The 24,193-nt window shown below is 44.4% G+C and overlaps 1 protein-coding gene across 4 annotated transcripts in view; it reads right to left on the reverse strand.

Moving 5' to 3' along the window:
• ELMO1 (engulfment and cell motility 1) overlaps window positions 1-24,193 on the reverse strand; it is a 2,216,232-nt gene that overhangs the window by 1,159,770 nt on the left and 1,032,269 nt on the right. For 2 of the 4 annotated variants that reach the window (XM_069613265.1, XM_069613264.1), the window contains 3 exons: window positions 21,077-21,228; window positions 15,764-15,842; window positions 1,041-1,085 (listed from right to left, as the gene is read on the reverse strand). In XM_069613265.1, the coding sequence (XP_069469366.1) occupies window positions 1,041-1,085; window positions 15,764-15,842; window positions 21,077-21,228 (276 nt within the window). The remainder of the gene's footprint in view (window positions 1-1,040; window positions 1,086-15,763; window positions 15,843-21,076; window positions 21,229-24,193) is intronic. The other 2 variants (XM_069613266.1, XM_069613267.1) reach the window with 1 other exon arrangement.

Below are 24,193 nucleotides of genomic sequence, written 5' to 3' on the forward strand. Positions count from 1 at the left end.
ACTACAGTGGGGCATTATTCACAAGAGTTCATTAACTTGCACAACTAGCATTGAGCTTGCTCCCGATTCTCGGCCCAATAATGTATCCCACTTCTCTTAAAGCCGAGAAGCAGCCGGGCTGGTGAGTTCTATGTTGAATGAATTCTGAGGATGAGGGAAGAGCCAGGTGAGTGCTTTACCTTAGGGAGGCCAGGATGACATCCCTACTTTGAGGGCAGTCTATTGAGGGTACAGAGGTGGAGAAAACAGGTAAGTAACACAAAGTGCATTTGAGGATCCAGAGAGAAGTCAGAGTTTAGGTAAGTGCCTAGGGTCTGTCAGACAGGGGACAGCTTGCGACCGGATCTAGGGTTGGCTAAATTGAAGAAGAACAGTGCACGGAGCCGGCGTTCCCCATATACACATATAATTACTAACATTGATGGCCAGTGCATATTTCCCTGCACATAGATTCTTCAAAAGAGCACTGGGGGCAGCCCTTGAGTGCCGCATCCACACAAGGTGATGAGGACAACCGCTGACCATGTCAAAATCTCCCATTTATTCATATGTATTCTGTGTGGCTAGCGTGAAAACATGCAGTGGATTTAGTGCTCGAGGACTGGTTTAAGAGGTGCCTGCATTAGTGCGCCTTGGATATGAATGGTAACATAAGAAGTTGTCCCTTATGTGGTTTATGTTCTTTCTTCCCTCTTCATAAAAAACAAAAAAACTATTTAGCACTTGTTAGCTAAAAAGCTAATCACACATCACCAACATGTTTAACATATAACATGTAATTTCTAAATTCTGTAAAGATCCCAGAATAAACATTTTGCAAGGATGACAACCATGAGACACACACAAACAATATTTCAAAGCAAGGCACAGTACAAAATGACAAAATGTTAACTGCACATGCACTACACACAGTATCTGAAAAGAACAAACGTGCAGTGGAAAATGACACTGGGTGAATAAAACAGTGCAGACACACAAAAGAAAAGTGATTTTGAAGTGAAACTCGTGAGCCATAAGCATTAAAAATATGGTCGACTTACAGTGAGAGGGATGTCAAGGACGTTAACATTGTCTTCTACGTAAAGCTAATGCGGGTGGGGTAGGGGGATGGGTCGAAAGAGAAGAGAGCATGAGTTTATAGAAGCATCGTTAGTATTTTTAGAACGCCAAATGTCACATCAGCAAATAGCTTTGACGCATAGACATATGGCAAAGGAGAAATAAATATTCATATTACAGACACAAGGGTAAACATCACACATCTCAGGGCAAGGCGCATTGATCCACCCAGCAGGAAAGTTCAGTCAAGTATTCTGAATGCCCTAGTTTTGCAAACAATCTCTACTGAAGGTCGTCATATGTAATCACCCCCATGTTACTCTTCCTCGTCCCAGTCCTTACTAAATGAGGAGTCTGCCCGCCTCCCCTCAGGAACACTTCACAAGCTTCAATTTCACCATACAGGTGGCAGGCGAGCGCTCTCTCCCTTCCAGCCTCTCCCCTTCCTTAGTATGAGGGAGGAGCCCACCCTGAACCAGCACAGCTTCTGTACCCCCGCCTGGCATTGCCCACAGGTCAGGCGGAGCTCTATGCCCCTTTAAACATCAGCACTGAATGATGGGATCAACATCAGAAAACATTTAAAGAGTGGTAGTGAAAACTTCGATGCAATTCTGCAAACTTTAGGCAGTCAAAGCTCGCAAGCAGGGTTTCTGGAGTTGTGCAGACCCATAGCATACATCCCGGAAGGACACACCCACAAAGCGGCCATCCTTTGCCATAGAATCTGCTTTGAAGCCCTCAAGCAGGGGTTGGCAACCTTTGGCTCACTGTAGGTTTTGGACTAGCGATCCCATGGCCCTTCACCTTGCAATATGCTGGATGGGGCTGATAGGAGTTGTAGTCGAAGGTCTGGAGAACCAGAATCTGCAGACCCCTGCCCTAAAAGTTTAATAGTTTGAAAGAGGCAAAGTTGGTTAATTGCAGGGGCGTTGCTAGGGGGAGGGGTAAGGGGGCTATAGCCCCTGATCTTTTGGTTGTAGCCCCGGATAGAATCTCAGGAGCTACAGCCAAAAGACTAGCTAGCCCCCAGTCCCAACAGTTCCGACATCAGCGTAGCCCCGGGTCTTTTCCAGACCTAGCAACACCCCTGGTTAATTGTTCACCTGTCTGTAAGAATTCCTACTCTGCACTTGACAGGAAGAAAGACCCCTTTAAAAGAACACGCGGCGGGACAAGAGAAGCAGTGAATAATATGGGATTCAGAAGCAATATGTTGGAAACAATAGCTCAGAGTAACCCGGACCGCTTCATGAAATGTGCGAATGCCAGGGGGATGGAGGATTAGCAGAGTAAGGCTTCATATGTTTGAAACTCTGTGCAGACCAATTTCCTGGGGTGGGCGAAGCAGGCAACTGGCTGGGAAGCATACATAAATAGCTCGGGGCGGGGGCACAGGAAAGGGCCTACCCAGACTACTGCCTCTGAGCCGCCAGAGAAAAGGTTAAGTATTTCTTTGACACAAACCGTGTGCCTCTTGCCCTCTGTGTTGACAGAGCCTTTGAACTGAGGGTAATGTATAAGTGATGGCTCATTTAATGAGCCATTGTTTTTACACAGTATGTGCTTAACATTTCAGTGTTAAGACCTGAACATGGGGCATTTTTATTTTGAAGGCCAGCACAAAGTATCAGCTGACCAAACCTATGCCTTCTTCCAAGAGAATGAACATGCCACACAGAAAAAGTTGTACACTATGTTCTTTATTTTCATGTCTTTTTATTTGACACACCAAAACGTTATATATTACTTTTTAGTTAATCTAGTGGCTGCTTTGGCACGTGGACTAAATGCATCCGTTCAGCATCAAAGCACTTTTCATTTTCTTATGCCAACCACTGCCTAGCGCACACCAGAGGCACCTTAATGTGAGTTGGCACCTTGATTAGGAAAGCAGGGTTCATTGTGTGTAACCATGCAGACAGTAGTCCATGAGAAATCAATTCTGTGATGTCTGCAGCAATGATTTGTGCGCTGCAGAAATCACCACCCGGTTGGTTAATGGCGTCGGTAGTGCTCCCATGGGCAGTGGTCGAAGTGTACGAAAAGAAGTAGTGGAACTATGTTCCCTGCCGGCCTGCCCCCGCACCGCACAAACCCCATCGCCAAACCCCCTCCCACGCTCAATACAAACACCAAAACTAATGTGTCTGCTGTTTAAGGGAATGTTCAGTGCAGTGAAGTGCAGGTTTCAACTTCTTCCTACACTTTTAAATTAAAACAAAACCATTTTGGAATGGTTTCTTTTTCAGGTAAAAGTATAGGAATGGTCAAATGTTATTTAAAAAAGTAGAGGAGCACCGCTCCCAACCACTTCGACCAGTGCCTATATGCAATAGCACATATACCTGTTTTTGTGAGATGTGTCCCATGTCCATACAATAGCACACTGGAACTTTTGATGTATTTGGCTCTGACGAGTATGCCATACTGTGCCCACACAAACGCATAAAGCAATCAAAGAAGTTGCCTCAAGTTGTACATGCACTAGGCCCAACACCCCTTCTACACAGCTACACCATGATTTTCACTAGCTGCAGGCCTACACTAATTAGAGGTGCGCTAATGCCAGCTCTGTTAGATAAAGCATGGGCCTGCTCTTTTTGGAGATATAACCATGAGGCCTGCATAACTGTGGACCCTTTAACCTGCATTACAAGCCAGTTTTGTTTAAAACGCTTCATCAGCTTATTACTGGTCAGGCTAAAGTTTGTAAGAGGTACAATTCTTTCTGTGTATCCTTTCTGTGCATTGTTTATTGGGTGTCTCTTATATAGTATCCTTTCCGGTCTATAGATATAGTTCACTAAAGAGGATTCTGTATTGGGGGCTGGGAATGCTGACACAGAGACACAGCCCCTCATCATCTAATATTCTCCAGAAAAAAGAAGCAAAAGATTCCTTGTAACCCATTTGAGTGGCTGATGTTGCGGCCATTTTATATTTCTGCTACAAGTTTGCAGAGTTTCTCACATTATTTCCTCTTATTGTAGAAGTCTGAGTCTCTTATCACTAGGTTTCCACTGTGTGCAGAAAGGTCTTAAATAAGCATTCCTTCCTTGTAGAGTCATAGGGAGAGAAACACAGGAAGTTCCTCCCAGGCTACTTCCCAGAGCACAGTGTTGGCTAACTATCGTATCAGTCGCACTTTCGGCAAGTGCGCACTGCACTGTTCACTTTAATCATTTTAGAATGTGTGCTCTGTGACCACCTGAAAAATCTACCACACTGTAATATTGTGCAGGTGGGTTCTGCTTGACCAGAGCCAGGTCAGTTTCTGCCCAACCTGTTACCTAGGGCGAAACACTGGAATGTGCCCCTCCCCCCTGACTGGCACACGTCAATCCCAAACTACACCCATGTGTCACATGACAAAACCCCTCCTAGATAGCTCAGTGGGTTGAGCACTCGCTGCTGCAATCTGAGCGTGATCTGCAGGTCGCAAGTTTGAATCCCAGCATGGCCAACTCAGCCTTTCATCCTTCAGAGGTTGATAAATGAGTACCAATTTCGGTTGGGTGATATTGTATGTAAAGTGCTTTGGAGTAAGGCGCTTTATAAATAACACATTATTCTCATGAAGCAAATTAAGCTGGTTTCATTACATTGTAATTCAATACTTTACAGAAGAAATCTAATGTGAAAACACAGCTGTTGCTGGCAAAGTAAATGGTTCTTCCGTCATCTGCTCTTAATGAAGTCCTTGCCTGAATGCAGTTTCAAACTGTCCATAATGGCACACTGCGGTGTGACCAGCTTGCCAGGGTTTGAGGGCCCACTGACCACTGGCCCTGTGTTGCAGGCATTCTGTTCGTACCACCTCACTTGCATTTCACAAGGGGCAATACTAGACTAACCATATGAAATATTTTCTGATAGGTTATCATTCCAGGATGGACTGTCTGGTACACTCTTATTGTACTCTTTCAAAATACCTCTATGAGACTCGGTGGGAAATGGGACAAATGGCAAAAATGATTGTTCGTGTCTTTTTTGTATTAAATCACAAGAGCATTTCAGAAATATAACTGTGATCAGAGATCTCTAGATTTGGTTAATGAGTCTGTGATAAAAGGGTTGTATGTGTGAATCGCTAAATACATTACAGGCACATGGCTTGGCGCTCACATCACTGTTCACAACACTCACCATAACATTCAAATGTTTGTAACCATGAGCCATACATACTCATTCGGAAAGCTTACATTTTTGGATGAGAGTATACAATGGCTGCAACATCAGCCATTCAAATGGGATACAAGGGTTCTTTTGCTTCTTGTTCCTGGAGAATTTTAGATCAGGGGCTGGGTCTCAGTGTAAGCATGCCCAGTCCCCAATGCAGAAAAATCTTTAGGGAATGAGATCTAAAGACAGGAACGGATACCCTATAAGAGACACCCAGGAAACAATGCCCAGAAAGGATTGTACCTCTCACAAACTTTAGCCTGACCAGTAATAAGCTAATGAAGTGTTAAAACCAGCTTCTAATGCATGGAAAAGGGCCCAAAGATCCCCAGCCACTACCACTTCGCCATTACCAGGCAACAGGGGTTATTTCTGCAAAAAAGAGCAGTCCCATGCTTTATCTAACAGAGCTGGTATTAGCATAACTTATGAGCGCTAGCCTGCAGCTGGTGAAAATCAGTATAGAAAGGGTGTTTGGCCTAGTGGATGTACAATTTGAGGCAACTTCTTTGATTGCTTTTTGTGTTTAAGTGTGGGCATTGTATGGCATACTTGTTAGAGCTACAAACAAACAATTCCAGTGTGCTATTGTATGGAGATGGGACACATCAGACAAAAACAGCCATATTTGCTGTTACATAGAGGAGCACCACATAGGCGCCATTTACCAACAGGGTGGTGACTTGTGCAATGCACAAATCATTGCTGCACACATATCACTGCATTGATTGGCCACGGACTACTGCCTGCACGGTGACAAAATGAACCCTGCTTTCAAAATCAATGTGCCAAGTCACATTGAGGAGCCATCTGGAGTGTGATAGGCAGTAGGTGGCCTGTTAAGAAAATGAAAAGACCTTTGGTGCAGAGCAAATGCATTTAGTCAATTTCACAAAGCAGCCACTAGAATACTTAAGCAAGAAAATTACAGTTAACCTTCCCAGGCATGCTCCATATGTAACTAAACATATACCGAACATGTGTGTGTCTCAAAAAAACGACATGAAAATAAAGAACATAGTTTAATACTTTTTCTGTGTGGCCCCTTAATTCTCTTGGAAGAAGGAGTAGATTTGGTCAGCTAACTGACGGTTTGTGCTGGCCTTCAGACTAAAAATGACCCATGTTCAGTTCTTAACAGTGAAATGTTAAGCACATACTGTGTATACACAATGGCTTGTTAAATGAGCCACCTCTTTTAAATCCCGCCCACTTGAAAGGCTGTCAGCACAAAGCGTGAGGGTCAAAGGATGTGCGACTCCAGAGCATCCCAGAGGCTGGTTCAGAAACAAAGGAATGCTTCACTTTTTCTACAGCGAGTTCAGAGGCAGCTGTGTGGGTGGGCCGCTTCCTGCCCCCACAAGCTACTTAGCTCTGCTCCCTGGGCAGTCGCCCCCTTCGCCCGCCCCAAGAAACAGGTCTGGGGGCAGAGTTCACAGAAGTGATGGCCTAAGAAAATTTGAGATTGCCAAATTCAAACAGGCTAACTATTCCAACTACTGTTTTTTTAGAAAAGGTTAGAAAAGGTTTTAAATCGGGAGTCCCCCGTTCAGAATGAGGGCCTGATTCGAAGGACGGTGCACATTTAGAAAAGTAACGTTCTGTGGCAGAACAACACTTTCCCAAATAGCACCATCTCCTGCTGCAACATCAAAGTGGCGGTCCGACAAGGAATATAAGACGTCTGATGAAACTTCATGTCCGCACCTCAACAGCCATAGAGACCACAAAATGTGCAGAGCTACCAGCGCACCCTCATTCTGCTCACACAGCGTCACTTTTGCCCCTGAAAAAAAAGGTGTTAAACTGCGGCACCCCTGAGGTGTCCTTCTCAAGAAAAGATGCAGCATTTTTTGTTTTGACAATTAAAAAAAAAAATAGATGTTTCTTCTGCAGGCCCATTAAATGCTAATACAACGTTATGCCACTAGATGGCAAAAAAGTGCACTAAAGAGTGTCTATGCCAGTGTAAAATTAGGCTTCTGTCCCACACGGCTTGAACACATTTCTACTTTACAGCATCTGAAAGCTTGCTGCCACGTTCTGTACTGTAGACAGACATTTTTATGGGAGGGCAAAAAAAGGCACTTTCCCCGGGCCCCCACCTTACAGAGGGCCTCACAAGGCTGCCTCATCTAACAAAGTAAGATTCCATTGTTCACCAGACTTAAATAGCACGTCAGGATATTTTATGGAATGCTGCTGTGGCTCTAAACCTATTGCCTGTCTGTTTTGACAAGCACATTCTGCCTTGATCAATTCATCAAACAATGCTTTCTGTATTCACTGTGGTATACATAGTTTTTGTGTTCCTTACGGCACAGTTCCTGTAGCATTACTTCCTTCCTCTGGGAATAATGTTGATCATTTGCAATAGCCACAGTTGAAATGCATATTGATAAATCCAGCGCCACAATGGTTCAGAAGTTAGCTCAGTGTGTTAAGCACTCATTGCAGAGTCATGTGTTCATATGCAAGATTAGAATAGCACATTCCAGCAACGCTGGCTGAGTCTTTATGTCTGAAGTTGATAAACCTCCCTGCATGTGTACTTGGTTTTCAGCACAACATGGGGCTATTATCAGCAATGTACCTGCACCTGAAAGGGGTTGCTATAAAAACGAACATGCCATCCGTATGGTGAAGTTCTCGAAATTGGTTTGTTCACATGGGGTGTTGTAAAACCTAGGTAATCCCATCTAACGATGGGCATAAACTGTTAGTCCAAGAGGTGAAAAAGTATCCAAATTCAAGATACCAACGAAGCATTCATGCTTGTATCCTGGCTTTGCCAGCAGACAATACAGTGATCCTGGTCAAATCATGTAACATCTCTCACATTACTGTGCTGTCTTCTGTGAAGTTTGCCTTCTCGCATGCTGCTGGCATCATTTAGCCCATTGCTTGATCTTTATTCTTATGTAGGCCATTTGAGTGGAAGGGGTAGTAGACAGAAGAGAGCGGACAGGTGTTGCAAGCTTCAGGCAAGCATATATTAAGGCCTACTTGTTTGACATGAAAAAGCGGTTTGCTTTTTTGTAAAAGTCAAAGGTTTTTCTGCACGTTTATAAATGACAATTTTACAAGACTGTTTTTGGAGTATTTAAAGATTTAAAATTCAAAAGACAAACCCAAATTAAATCTGTTAAATCACATTGATTGGTATTCTGGTACTTATGTACTTCCCTTGATGATGGAGGGAATGAAGCTCAAATCAATCCCATTTTGCATAAAATCCTTCTATAATATTTTGTTTTTCAAAATGGTCATGTTTGGTAATGCGATGTGTGTACTTTTCAAGTCTGTTTTATTTAATTTTAATTTGCATTTATATAGTGCTACGAACCCTCAGGCGCTGCTTATTAACCACGGTGTGTGGTGCTCATTTATTGACCTCGGAAGGATGAAAGGCTGACTTTGGATGTGCCGGGATCTAAAGCTATGTCGGCATGCTTTGCATGGATGTCAAAGCGAGCGCTCTACTCGCTGTACCAACTGACTGGCTATAAAATGAGATTATTGTACTTCATGGTAAGAACTGGAAAAGAAAGTTTTCAAATGCAGATATTGCAGAGTTGGCACAACTCCCAGCTTCATGCCTTAACCAATGTGTGATCCTGGGCATCAATCTTGTATTGCCAAACCTTTCAAAATTGCCAGTCCCTAAGCCTTTCAAAATTGTCAGCCCACAGAGTGATTTCCTGCTCAGGACATGATCTTCAAAAAAGTTGCATTCATGTATTCAGTGGCTATAGTGTTGCTTCCACTATAATAGTGAGCATTCATATATTGCACAACACAAGCACTTGTTCCCTTGATCTCTAATGGCAACACTATTTGAAAACCATGTCCCACATATAATCTCAGTCTGTCTGGACACAGACACCTTTCTGGTAGCTTCTAATCTGCATCCAATGTCCAATCTACAGTATGTGTAGCTTTCTCCTTCCTTAAAATTGGTCTCCTCTATCCATGCTTGAGCACTTTTGCATTCCGTGAGGCAGCTAATGTGAGCCTATTCTGGGTTACATGTACATTTTACATATGGTCTTCCATTAATACTACAGGCTGAATACCTTCCTGGATGCCATTGGTAAAAAGTATCATGCATCTATACTACAACAGAAGTAACTTCATAGACTGCTAATGTTGGCCTTCAAATGCTACTTGTTTATCATTGTGATTAGAGCAAGAATGAAGAGGGTAAGGGGAAGTAAAGGGAGTAAACATGCATATGATCGCGACGAAGAGGGTGGGGGGGATATTCTTGATCACTTAATTCCTTTGGTTTAGTGGAAGGGGGGGGGGCAAAGATGTCTGTACCCAGTTCCCAAAAGTGCTTAAGATGTCTCTGACTGTAGAAAGGTGTCTTTGAATTTTGCATTTAGGCCGGATGTGGGCTGCACACGGCAACTCTGTAGCGCTTCCTCTGCCCACATTTTACATTACTTTTCCTGTCTACTGCCAAGACACCTCTCCTCCGCTACTCCCGTCACCCTCAGAATCTACATGGAACGAACAACTTGTGGTGAGGGGGAGGTCGTATTTCTAGATGAAATGGACCACTTCATGATCAGTCCCCGAGTCGCTGCTTTAGCGCAAGGCACTATTATATACAATTAATATGTGTGATATATTGTGTTAAAACTGCTAATGAATGTAGAAATGTTTGACATTTATAAACAGTAGTGTTAACAAAAAATAAATAAGGATTAATTGTACGACGACAAAAAGAGCTGGACCTTAAGTTCTTACGTCCAAATCTTTTGGACGCATTTCACATGACTTGCTGTAGATGGCAGGATTGCTTTAGAAATGCCTTCCTTGCCGCAAACACGCCGCAAACATAATTAGGGCTGTTTTCATGAAGGACACGCAAGTCACTGTCAGATCTAAAGAGCGTTTGTGGAAAAGTGGAAAGGTGCATGCAGGGCTTAGACTATCTGAGCTCATTCGCTAACTACCTGAAGGTCAGGCGCCGTGCAGTGTGTCTCTGGCCTGCGGGCCACCGGTGTGAAGAGCTGACTCAGCTGTTCAGCCTTCGGAGGTGCATTCCTTTAGTCTACATGATGTGCATTGGTGGCTGGAGGACTGCATGTGTTACCTCACCACTGTCTCCACCAACTGCACTGTGTTCAAAGTGCTCCTCATCATCACCGATTTCAGGAATAATGCATGTGTGATGATTGTCAATAACCATTTTTACAAGGGGAGGGCCGGTAATAGCGGTTTTGAAGAACTTCCTGACAGTACAATTAATTTAATCTCGTTTTCGCCTTGTGAACATCCTTTCTACTACTTCCTTAGTCTTCATTTTTTAAATTAGACATATCAAGCCAATAATCCATTTTAACGTGTGAAAAAACAGCACATAGTCATGGCCCACTTCATTGTAAACTAAATGTACTCAGCTACTACCAGGGAGAGAGAGGGTCTTTGCAGACATGTTGATATACTTTGCAAATCTCCTGTCTAGCGGTCAGCTCTAGGAACCGCTCATCTTTCACGTAGTCTTAATTAAGTTCTTGGGGCCTTTGATTACTAGTTTGAGGAAAGCGGATTTTCCAACAGCTTGGAAGTCAATGTCGGCAATATAGAATTGCTTTATACAAAAATGCTCTGCACACTCAATATAATATACATGGCAGCCCGCAACATCTCTGTATAGGCCTGGAAATAATGGTTTTATAACACTAATCTGTAATAAGAAAATGACCTCACAACTGCTCTGTAAACAGTTATTATGCATCCACTGTGATGTCACAATGCCTGCTGCTTGAGACGGCAGAGAGAATTCCAGCTGGCACTGCAGCACTTCATCAATTAGCTACAGCAAGCTTTTCAAATTCCTTGCTTGCAAAATAGTTCTGTGACATTTCACAGACATTAATTGGCAAGGAACTGTTTACGATACAATGTTTATTATATTTTTATTTATTTATATCGCGCCGAAGCCCACAGGCATCAATCAGGAAGCGCACATTTAGACACAAACAAATTCAACGGGACATCAGTTTGCTACCTCAGTTCCTGCTTGTCAGATTATTTGAAGATACTTGTTTTCAATGCTTTCCTGAAAGTCATGTAATTGTTCTCTTGTCTTAAGTCCATCGGGAAGCCATTCCATATCTGAGCCACTTTTACAGGAAAAGATCGCTCCATCACATTGGATCGTTTGGCAGGAGGACATGCAATATGCCCCAATACCTCTGATCCTAGAGAGCGACCCGGAGTGTAGTGGGTAATCTGTTCCTCCAAGCAGGCAGGTGCTTGCCCAAGTAGGCAACGATGTACCATGGTCATGGTTTTGAAGCTAATCCTATCCACAAGTGCTAGCCAGTATAGGGTTTTCCTATCTGCTGTAATGTGTTCCCTTCTGGCTTTCTGCCTGACAATTCGTACAGCGTTATTTTGGATGCTTTGGCACCGTGCAATGCATCCCTTGGTTTCTCCCATCAGTAGGGCATTTCCATAGTCTAGCCTAGACACTACTGTGGCCCTTGCAATGGTTGCACTGTTATTTTTGTTCAGGTAAGGTCTGATATATATGTTTTAGAAGTCTCTGGTAATACTGACAGTTTCCGTTCAAGATGGTAACATGCAATTCTACACTTAATGATGCTTCGAGGTAGATCCCAAGTGTTTTTACTTTTCCTAAGACTTGGATGGGGGAGTCTTTGATCTGGAACGTCCTGTATTCATGGCTTAACTTCGCCCTTGCTTGATGTGACCTGAAGATCACCAGCTCAGTTTTGCTCCCATTCAAGCACATCCTATTGGCTTTCATCCATGCCTCAATGGTGTTGTATATAATTGTCATCCTGCTGTTATCAGTGTCATAACAGCCACTCAGCTCCACCATCAGCTGAGTGTCATCTGCATAGTTAGTAAAGTAGGCTCTGATGTTGTCGAGCACTGCGCAGAGACACCTAAAATAAAGGTTGAACAGCAGAGGAGACAAGCTGTGCACTGCTGGAGTTTAAAACATGTGAGCAGGAATCAAAAAGTAGGCACAACGTCCCAAGATACTGACTGAAGAGGATGTATAGATCCTAAAGAAACTAATGATTAAGTAAAGAATCAAGTGAACTTCTATGATACGAAAAATAAGATTACTCGTGCACAAACTGCTGCACAAAATGAATTGTTCAATAAATGTACAGATGCCTAAACGTAAGGTAGACCAAGTCATCATAGCAGCTGGCTATAGGTAGTGAATAGAACGCAGGTGAAGACACCGTTATATAGAAGCTGAACATTGGTATCATGAATTTAGTAAGCCAGGACCCATGAAGCGGGAAGGGAAACTGTGTCGCAGCAAGAATAAGCAGAATCATGGCACTGCAAGTCGAGGCTGTCTGGCCTGGAGTCAAGACTGAAGCAGCCAAGGTCAGCTATCTATTCTGGAAATGAGCAAACGTGCAGATGATGAATCATCCCTTTTTAAGGTGCAAAGAAAGAACACCAAGAGTGCCAAGTTTAATTCATTTAGAGCATTTAAAACCTGCAAAATTGACCAAATCATGGTCTGCTGTCACGTGAGCCAAGGATGAAAATAAGAGTTCTAACCTGGAGTCCCAGAACACGATAGTGAGTGCTCTCACTCCCATGTATTCTAAAAGACAAGGATACTTTGCAGGGCCAAGTCCAAAGACAATCTTCATGGCAGATGGCATGGTGGATGAGAGATGCTGGGCTAATTGTATCATGGCCCATCTCCTTGCACCTGGGACTCTGCTTACATGTTGGTAAGTGAACCGAATGTTGCAGACCTGGCACAAGTGTGCCAACCAATTGTATTAGTCGACATAACAAAATAACTTATAGTTTGAAGATTAATAAGAAACTATGTGTCTAATGTTTCTGAAGATTACATGTTTTAGAGGTAGGTATATGTTGGCCACCTCATAATGGACAGTCAATCACAATCCTAGTCCCTATAGAAGGTATACTTCCCCTTAGCCAATCCCGACCCTTGATAGGTTTTTCATTATTGGCACAAAGTATAATGTCACCTCTGATGTATTTTTGGTATAAAGTCTATGCTTTGTGTGAAGATCGTTGCGAGAACCTGAGCGAACCTCAGTTGATGTTTGTTGTAAACTCCCTGTTTTAGATAATTGTTAATAAAACAGTACTTTGCCATCTTCCTGAGTTGGTTTGGTTATTTAGACTCAGAATTATTCTGTTTGATTCCAACCATTACATGAGCACGTTCCTAAAGAGCCTTAAGCTCACCCCGCTATATATCTGTTCTGTGGTTAGCATCTCTGTTAAGCATCTGTAATGTTGTACACCTCTGTAATGCGCTCTGTTATGTACCTGTATTGGCGTATACCTCTGTAAAGCTCTCTGTTGTCCTCGAAGTTAGGTCCACACTCAATAAATACCATAATAATAATTGTTAAAGAAAACAGAACATTGGCCCCCTGTTAAATCAATTTGATCAACCCATTTCAACTCAGACAATTTGACGAAAGCAACCCGGACAACCTGTCCCAAGGCCTATAAAAAACATGGGAAAGTGATTTGTTGGCAGGAAATAGGAAGAAAAGAAAGATGGAAAATAGACAGAGCAAAGTAAAGTAAGCGAGGGCCGGACATCAGCAGTATGAAATCGTGAGGGAATCCCAACTTACGTAAGACTAAAAAACAGCAAGTTCGTCGATAACAACATGTGAATGGGAGCTTTTGCTTATTTTCGTCAGAAAGAGCAAATCTGTATTCTGATATACAACACATTGGCCCATGCAGAATGGAGGTGTTCTCCCAATGAAAATACAAAAAAAACCAGAACAAACAACACATTGGATGAAAAGCGACTCAGAAAGTAAAGGCGCTACGACCACCTTGGAGAGAGATTTGAGAAGTGGAAGAAGATTTAAGGATTTAGTAGTGGAAAAAAAATCAAACAAAAACCAGAGCCTGTGCTCCAAGAGAACAATAGGTGGAGTTTCAAAAGCATCAAACATCGACAGTGAAGCGGGAGAGTTAATGTCAAGAGCAGATAATGTGAGCCATAAGATCACCTCATCACAGAGATATGGAAGGGAATAGAAGGAAAGCCCTGTGCAACTGCTCCCAAAGCGGTGCGATATAACTCTAGCCTGCACTGTTCATGGTAAATGTACATAGGTTTCAATAAACTCCAGCCTTCTATGCTGGTAACACCACAAGCAGATGGTACCAGGTTGGAGAAGACATTGGAGACAGATCAATTCTCTTTTTGATGTCAACATTGTTATGGATTTTTGCAATAGACTGATTATTGAAAAACTCGTAGGCAGTCAGCATGACACGCACACTTAAATGTGATGCAGCAAAGGAGTTGACATTGGGTTCCAAATGAGCACTAACCAACTGCCAAGCAGATGGCATATTTTGGATGGTCCCCGTTATCGCACAGAAGGGACCTCACACAAGTGCACTGACGTGCATGCATGCAGTACCCTCCAGTGTATGTTGATTGGCTGGCGTGGAGGTGGTTTATCAAGCAGAAAGATCTGGAAAGTCCCGGGTTTCAGGGCATTTTTATACTTCATCAACAATACAACCGTAAATACCTCCCGCCATGTACGTGCATGGATTCCTACTAATTAGGTGCAGGATGCATCGTTTGGGGAGGTGCAAAAAGCGCGCCGAGACCATAGCATCTGCGCCCGCATCCACATCTCAGAGCAGGGAAATGATCGGATGCCTAATACAGCGCAGAGTGTGGTGAGGGAATCCTGCATCCGACCCGTGCCTCCCTCGGTGTTCGGAATCAACCAAACCCAGGTGTTTTAAAGAGCATGCGAACAGTGCTATTCATGCGCTCTTAACGAACTGTTCCGGGCACCCCAGCGGGAGAAATCTGCCCCCAGAGAGTCAAACTAGCAAACCCCAAAGAACGGAACAGACTAAAAGGGCGGGTTAATGTGCAGACAGAGAAAGTGACAGCGCCCCCCCCCCCCCCCCCGAACCCACACACAAAGATCCAAGCAGGTGCTAGAAGAAGGCAGGTTACCAGAGTCCTTAGGATTATTTTACATAAGCAGCAAAGGCAACTTCCCTGCAACGCCCTTCACAAGTGAGTACTTCATTTCAGTGCGATATGAGATTACTAAATGCACCAGTGCCATTTTTAAAAACTGATTATATACCATATGTTTGGGGGGTCATAAAAGACGTTCAGGCAACTCTTCTTAACAGCTAAAATACGGTAACAGCTGCAATATGTCTATTATTCATGGGAAAATTATGCACAGTGCGTATACTTTGGATGTCTACAGCTGAGCCAAGGATAGATTCACAAACGTGGTTTGCAAAAGAATGTTCCCAGTATCTGGAGCTGAAAGAATATCAGTGGAGCTTACAACCTTAAAATACCCTATTTTACTTCACCAATATGCCATTTAAAGGGCCAAGGTGTCATCACAGCCCATTTTATTTCAAAATCACAAAATCCTAGTGGCTCACGCTTTTTCGCGAAAATGGCTGCCCACTCCGCAAGGACTCAAAAGTTGCAAACTCAACATACCTGCCGCTTGTCATCCGGGGCTTTCAGGAAAAGGGCATTGATAACTGCAATGGTGTTTGTCTGAATTTCTTTATCAGTTCTGGGAAGGAAGAGATGTATTATGAGAAAAAAATCCCAAACAAAAATGAACACCTTCTAACCCCAGAAAGATGATACATTGGAGAAGATGGGCTGCTGAGCCACTTGGTACAGCGTATGTTCCAGAGTGAAGAAGCCAAAAGCACAAAAGCGTGGAAAGCGAGAGGGAAGGAGGGAGGGGAACAGTCAGACGAAGGAAGGAGAAGGAACAGTGTACCTACAAAGACAAACTAGAGAAGGAAGAGAAGAGGGAGGCGATTCCCCCAGATATACTTGGAAACAGGTCCAGCCTTAGGGTAGGGCAGCACCGACAACCCCCCCAAGACTCCCTTCCATTAGCCCCCGCCATGCCAGCTCAGGGGAGTCTTTCAAGGGCTCCCCCTAGCTGGCACGGAAGGCACCCTATTGAAATTAAATAACAGGGCGCCTGCCGTACCTATTGAAAATTGTGGTGCTCCCCCTCAACCCCTCCCACATGACCATGGTGGCGCGGAATTGGGGAGGGGCACTGCATGTTTGTTTTGCTGCCTGGGGCGCTGCGGCATCTAATGCTTGGAAGACAAAGCACAGAAAGCGAAACTGAAGCCGGGTGGGAAAATGGAGCCAGTGAAGTGTGGCCACGGTTGGGAAGATGGAGCCAGTGAAGTGTAGCCACAGGTGGGAAGATGGAGCCAGTGAAGTGTGGCCACGGGTGGGAAGATGGAGCCAGTGAAGTGTGGCCACGGGTGGGAAGATGGAGCCAGTGAAGTGTGGCCAGAGATGGGAAGATGGAGCCAGTGAAGTGCGGCCATGGGTGCGAAGATGGAGCCAGTGAAGTGTGGCCACGGGTGGGAAGATGGAGCCAGTGAAGTGCGGCCACGGGTGGAGAGAGTTGTGAGAGCAATGAGGAAGCACACAAAGCAGAGAGATAGCAGATCTGAAAAGAGACTGGAGGGGAGCAAGAGCATAAGCGGGCAGAAAGAGGAGAAGAGTAATCAAGACGCAAAAGTGCTATAGTAGGAATAAGAGTGTTCAGCAGTTAGAAAAGGCCAGGAATGGCTGCATTCTATAAATGCTATAGAGCTGATAGCAACAGGATTGAGCAAGAAGAGAAATTAATGTGCTGATAATAAGAAAGAGAAGAGTCAAAGATAACAGCGAGGTTATGAGCAAAGGGAGACTGCAGAGATAACGGTTCCTAGTGATCGTTTCGAATGCCATAGTTTCGAATGGCAAAGTTTTGAATGAAAATGCGTCCCCCTCCAACCCTTGTTTTTTACCCCTTAACACCCATTTTAGTTTAAAAAAGACCTTTACCTACATAAAAATGCATTTCTTAAATGCATTTTTTTCGAAACTTTTGTCATTCGAAACTACATTTTCGAAACAATGCCTGAATACTGAGAGAACCAGGGTAAAAGGAAATAGATGAAGGAGGGGGATAATCAGATAATCATAAGAAAAAGGAGCAGGGAAAAAAAGAATCTCGGATTTGGAAACTTGAGGTTAAGAGAGAGAGAGCATCCAAAGCGCGACAGCTAAAGATAGGAAGAGTGACGTGAAGCAGAATAGGGGAAAACATGAGAAGATGATCTGAAACTCATCGGCAAAGAAGTGACTCCAAAAGCTGTGGCGTGGTGAAGTAAGGAGTTGGATAAAGGGGTGGCACGTTTCAACAAGTTGTATATCAACTCGGGTACTCATCATCAGGATGTCTGTCTAAATGAAGTGTCCGTCCTCCATCTGAAAAACCTACCACTAGTTTACAAAAGGGTTCAGTATCCAAATGAAAGAAAAGCCAGGAGAACGACTCCCTTCTCCTGGTGAACTGGTTCAGTCTTTATCTCTTTTCCAATAATCTTTTGCCCTAACGTCTGATTCAACAAAGAGGGTATGATCAGGAGAATGACTCCTTTTTCCTGATCCACCTCAGACAGCCTTGAGGGTGCCGTGGGATATTCTTTAGCAATAGTCCTCAAAAGTCTTGTCAGTTCGTCCCAAGGGCTTCAGAAAGCTTGCTTTACGATTCCAGCAATTCTTCCCTGTCCTGTGACGTTAGGAAGATTATCTTCAGATAGCTCTTGTTGTCTAATATCCTCTTTGAACGTAACTAGATCACCACTGTGATGTGGGAGATTGCTCCCAATGTGCTCTTGACGCCCGAGTCTCTGGTTATCCCTCCTATGATGAGAGAGATTACTCCCAAGGCTTTCTTGGCCCTTGGATCTCTGGGTATCACTACTGTGACAAGGAAAATAATCCTGATGTACTCTTGACTCTTTGTTCTCTGAATGCCACTACTGTGACGAGGGAGATTACTGCCAAGACTTTGACTCTTGGTTTTTGGGGTATCACTACCGTGATGAGGGAGATTACTCATGTCGCATTCCTGGTTCTCTGATCTACACTACTGTGAGGAACAAGATTACTCCCGAGACTTTCTTGTCTCTTGATTCTCTGTATGGCACTACTGTGATGAGAGAGCTCCCTCTCGGGGCTCGCTTGCCTCTAGAGCTGCCCCAACCCCTACCAGGTCTACTGCTAATCCTGTTACCTTGTGCGTGTCAGGAATGCATCACTGGTTCTTCCTGGGGTGATGGGCTTGTGTTGCTTCACTGCCCCATGCTTTCTCCACTCCGTCCTTGTAGATTTCGCAGAGACTTGCGCCACGCGGCTTTGGTGTAGTGGCAGGACGACACAGTCCACCTCCCCGAGGTCACGCCATGGCTGGCTTTTCTTCCCTCCTTCCACCAATCAGGAGCTTGGTCTCGACTGCAGAACTCCTCCGACTGTTCCTGAATGTCCCCACCACTGGGGATCAGCCTATCTGCAGATTTGTGTTCCCAGGTTTGAACTATCCTGGCTGGGCTGGCTTCATACTGGCTGCTCTCTCCATTTGCCAGTCCTTTCTCACTCTTTATTTCCTGTAGCTGGGTCCTTCCCAGTGTAAAGTCAGAGTCCTTCTTTACTGTTGTTGCTGTAATCGTTATGCCTCCTTGGGGACAACTCTTCTCAGTGGAATGATCAGGCAGCCTGTTATTACTCTGCGTGTTTCTTTGTGTCTTTCTTGTCTGGGGTACATTAATTGGTGAACCAAAGACTGAACAGACATTACCATAATAGACAGTGGTATCATCAGGGATTTCTGACAGGGACTTAGTCCCAATGAAAAAGGGTTTAGAGAGAGAGTTCATTCAAGGAACGGGAGTCCTTATCCCCAGTAGGACAGTCTCTCCCTTTGAGGTTCCACTTCCTACAACCTCAAGGGAGACTATTGGGTAGCAGCCTCACCTCTCTAGCCTCACGGGGAAGGGCTGCCCCTGGGGAGAAGTGGTGAGATCCCGTGAATCGCCACATAGCCAACCAACTGAATAATAGAAGAGATACATCATATGTACGAAAAAGAGTAAGGGGCCAAGGACAGAGCCTTGCAGACCCCAAAAACATATGTTGGGGAAGAAGACTTCCAAACCCTTGAAACAGAGTATGTGTGATTAGAGAGAGAAGAAAACCAAGAACGAAAAATGACAGATTTAACAAAAAAGAAAAAGGAACAAGAAGTGATCCACTGTGTCGATAGAAGTAGACAGATCAAGAAGAATTAAGCAAGAGGATTACATAATATGACGAGAAGTAGTAAGAACATTTGTGACACTCAAAAGAGCAGTTTCAATAGAGTGAGCAGGATGGAATCCAGATTGTGAAGAAGGAAAAAGAGAATCGGGCGCCAGATATAAAGACAGCTGAGACTAGAGCGCACATTCCAAAGGTTCAGATAGGAAAGGAAGGATAGAGATGGGTTGATAGTTATAGGGAGGAGAGGGTGTTTTAAGGATTGGGAGAATATCGGTCTGCATGAAGGGAGAAGGAACAATGCAAGTGAAGAAAGACGAGTTTGGAAAGGATGAAACAAGGGAATAAGAGGTGAGGGAAGAGGATACAAAGAAGCAATAGCAGGATTGGTCAGTTGACCCAAAGGATATAGTGATCAGAAAGAGGGCGAAATGAGAAAATGAAGAAGAGACAAGGGAGCAAACAGAAGAGATATAGGGACAAGAAGAAAAAAGATTGTAAATCTTAGAGGTAAAACAAGGAGAAAAGTCAGAAGCAGAAAGAGAATAGATCAGTGAAGGAGCAGGAGAGCGACGGTGCAGGTGAGGACAAAGAGTAGAAATGAAAGACTGATGGCCCAAGTCATTTGGCCTGACATAGGTCTATATCACAGGAAGCATGAAGAGAGAAAGTACAGCAAGATCAGATGAGGAGTAAGATTTCAACTGCAACCAGTGACTAAGCGGGACAAAATCAATGCAGTGCATTTTGTGAGACATGATTGTAAGAGCCTCAATGTTGCAGGATGAACATATTGTAGGTTATGCGATGGGGTACAGATGGGCTTAAGGGCAACAGACATTGAACACGGTGAGGCACCATCCCTGCCTGCTCGGAGTGGCTGCAACTGGTGCATCGAGGATCTCCGCACCAGAAACAATGGCAGGTTGTGTCCCCATGTGAGCATGGACAGCCGGCGTGCTGCCGCAGGTTGTTTGCTGAAACGGGGGAAATCGACCTTGGCAAAGCAGACCACCACCATGTAGGAGCACCTCCCTGTTCCCCACAGGCCCTACCTAAACCACAGTGAAATTCATGGGGACTGTGGCTTAGCGGTATCCTGGATACTTCACTCTGTAGAAAGGAAAAGTCCTTCTTGGGTGACAAATTCCACATAGCCTAAAGGTTAGACCAAATGAGGGGTTAACTCATCCAGGAGAAACCGCACAGTGATATGCTGATATGGAGAGGAGGAGAGAAGCTGGGAAACTCAGGACTTACCAGCACATTGCCATGCAAGGGAAAATATTCAGAGGCGGGAAAGGAAGAAACAGGGGATACCAAAAGGAGCAGACCTATAAAAAGTGAACCCACAATGACAGAGGGGTGAAAGGTGAGTAGGGGAAAAGCTGATGGGATTTCCTAGTAACTGTCTTTATTTTCCGCGAATCCTAGTGGAGGTCAAGAAGGGCCACTATCTTTATCAGGGATTTCATAATCCTTTCAAAGACCTACCCATGCATGTATCCAAGGAAAGTCTTACAACAGTAAAGGATGTGAGCTAGAGAAGAAAGTTCCCTTCTCCCACGTGTTGTACATCAGGCTTCTCCCCACAGGGCCACCCGTCAGTCTTAGTGCTTCAGATAATCCCAATCACACAGCGACATAAACACCTTTTTGAGTTTTTCCACCTCCTGTACGTACCCTTGAAGATGAGGGATTAACTGGCCGATGGTGATCTCCTGCGCTACTTTCTGGTACAGATCGTGGCTGTTCAGCACCATTGACTCGAGGATTGCTAAGGACCGTTGTAAAATTTGGTTGTCATTTGCAGATTTGTTCACGAAGCTTGCAATCTGTCAATTAGTGTATTGGGAAAAAGTCACAAAGCAAATACAAAATGTCAGTGTTACTTCATCCTATGTCCAATAAAGCATTAAACTGATATAAAGTGACAGAAAGAAAATCAGATTAAATGTCCTACACCTGTGTCATGTACACAAAGTGATTCTGCAGAAACAAATGGAAATTCAAGAAATGCAACAGTTCTAATGGCAGTTCATGGTTTGCTCAAGCAAATGGATTGCACTTTCATGGCAATCAAAAGCAACACCGTGGCCATGGCCATCACCTTTTCGCTATTCTGCGTCATCCTCCTTGACCTCTCTGCAGCCTTCAACCCTAAAGTTAAACTCTTGAGGAACTGGCAGAGAGCTGGTAGGTAATAGCATAGCTCCTGGGGCCGGGACATCACCAAGAGAGTATGAACTACCCCTGAAGAAATCAAATTATGGACGCGTTCGTAAAACTATTCACAGTAAAGCATAGGGAATTCACGTATGATCAACGTCGGGCATGGAAATTAATCATAGGTCATCATTTTGTAGAGTTTTACAAAATAAAATCACAATCAAAAATGTTATTAAGAAGCAATATCCAACATAGGTATAATTTCAGCTGTAGATGTTTGTACATCACCAGTTGTCCTGGAGTTAAAAATAGTTCCCGGTTGTAGTCTGTGTTGAGCTTATGAGGCTATTCTGAGCTACAAGCCGGAATGGGGCTAGGTCACATTTAGGAAACAAGAGGGGGGGAGGATGAGGTGTCTCTGGGGGTCAGAGGTGCCGACCCACCTTGTGAAAAGCTACCGAGAGATGGCAATGGACGATCCCCCAGAGTATGTCTTTTCACCCCAACCTCTCCATGGGGTACATAGATAGATCACCACTGCACCCACAGGAACCTCTGTAGGAAATGCCCTTAAGCCCCTTTAGTTGGTGCTATTTCCTTCAAGGGAGGAAAGAAGGGAATTCAGCCTGCAACCAGCCAACTGAAGCAGAGCTAACACACGAGCCGGCACTCGGAAGAGGTGTGATGGCCAGGACACCAACATAAGAGATGGATCCCTGGAGTGAGGCACCAAGCAACATTCACGGTGTCTGGGGCACAGGCGGCCACATGTCCCCAGCTCTTGCAAACTGACCGGGTACATCAGTGGTGCTGGGTAACAGCCATAGCTATTCTCTAAAGCATTACTGGTCCATCCAGCACTTTCGTCCGTTGTCACTCTCTTCCAAATACATGGGAAAGATTGAGGAGTATTTCTCACAGCAAAGTCTTGCCCTCTCTCACTTCCTTCCTTCAGGAATATTCAACAGAACACCTCTTTTCTGACATTAGGAGCCAACAGCTGACCTTCCTTCTATCTGCTCTGCTGTGAGTCGAAGAGACCTCTCCAGTGTTTGCTAACCTAGCTTCTGAATTTCCTATGAAACTTGCCTTAAATCGAGTACCTGCAAGCAACTCACCAGAAAAATGCTGTGGGCATGTGTGCTATTTTGTTCCTTTGACTTTCACAAAAACATGCAGCCAAAGCACCCCTTCAGACTATTCACTGCAAAGTAAGCAACATTATTACATAAAATATAAATGAATGCAAGTTGGGAAATTCAAATCCGTCTGTAAGTTCGAAATTTAACTGTGTTCATGTTTAGTGGCGGAATGTGCATGTGAGTGTTAATGTGTAAACTCCCAACTTGATGTTTGTCTCTTTAGGGACCCTAATCCCTGCAAACTGCAATCCCCTTGACTGCACTTTACCATATGAATGCTCTACCCTCACAATGTACTGTGTGAATGCAGCCTCCAATGGATTGCAGTTATACAGCCCTTTATATATAGATTTTTATTAACATTGTTCCTTTCTCATCCTCCATGATCTCTCTGCATCTCCCTTCCCAGTGCACATCTCTCCTGCTTGAGGCAAGTCCTTTCCCGACATACAGTCACAATATAGTTTGCCACTCTAGGACATGGATAACGGCAGGAAATCTTGCGAGGGTAGCAACTGGAACTGCAGACTCAGTACCCAGTCAAACTCATTTACTAGCAAGACCAGCCCCCAATAACACTACCTACAAATGCATCCCATTTTCTCCCCTTTCTCTGCCTCGCACAACCCCCGCTGATCACTGGCACTCTGAAACCCACCATCAAGTACAGCAAAAAGTCCCAATCAAATTCCCCAGATGTGCCAGCTCTACCCCAGAGGCTATCCACACCTCCCACCCCAACCCATCTCAATGAGCCCCAACCCAGTTCCCCCTAAAATGGTAGCTAAAGGAGAACTAATCTTTAAGAACCGACTGTGCTCTAGACCCACCTCATCTTAGGACAAGCTCATCTTCATCAACCTTTGTGGCACTCCCCCCACCCTCTCCCAAGCCTAGGCCCAAATTTGTCTGACCCTTGTCCATGCTCTGCCTAGTGTCCATCTACCTGCTCTCCACCCCAAACAATCCAAACTGTGCAGTCCTGAAAACATGGTTTACTATCTCGAATAAGTCCCTTACTTGGTTCTGGGTATTGCCAGGACAGTGACTCAGGGGGTTGCGAGCACCCCAAACCAGTGATGTTAGGCCCCGGGCCAGTATGGGGAGGATTCTCTGGTCACTTGCAAATGACAGGGGACCATCACATTGCTCCTACACAGGACACTTACAAAGGTCTCATCCTGAACCTCCTTTGAACCATCAGGACGAACTAACCTGAGAAACCTATGTGCTGGTCAAGACCCTCATAAAAGGATATGGGAAAAGGCTCTCCCTCTCCACATGAGAGCTTGAAACTCAACCTATCCGCACACAAATCTGCAGCAGTGGAAAAAATCTGTGGGATCAGAGGAGGAAGAGAGGCTAAAGCTAGTGTTACCAATTCTCCCTGAAGTTCAAGGGGATGTTCAGTGAAAGTCAGTGGGACGCACAGAGAAAATAGCAGTTCTGCGGATACAATGTTTTGACTTTGGGTCTTTACCGACGCAAA

Source organism: Ambystoma mexicanum, chromosome 5p, assembly GCF_040938575.1.
Source record: "Ambystoma mexicanum isolate Mex_15411 chromosome 5p, UKY_AmexF1_1, whole genome shotgun sequence".
Lineage (NCBI taxonomy): Eukaryota > Metazoa > Chordata > Amphibia > Caudata > Ambystomatidae > Ambystoma > Ambystoma mexicanum.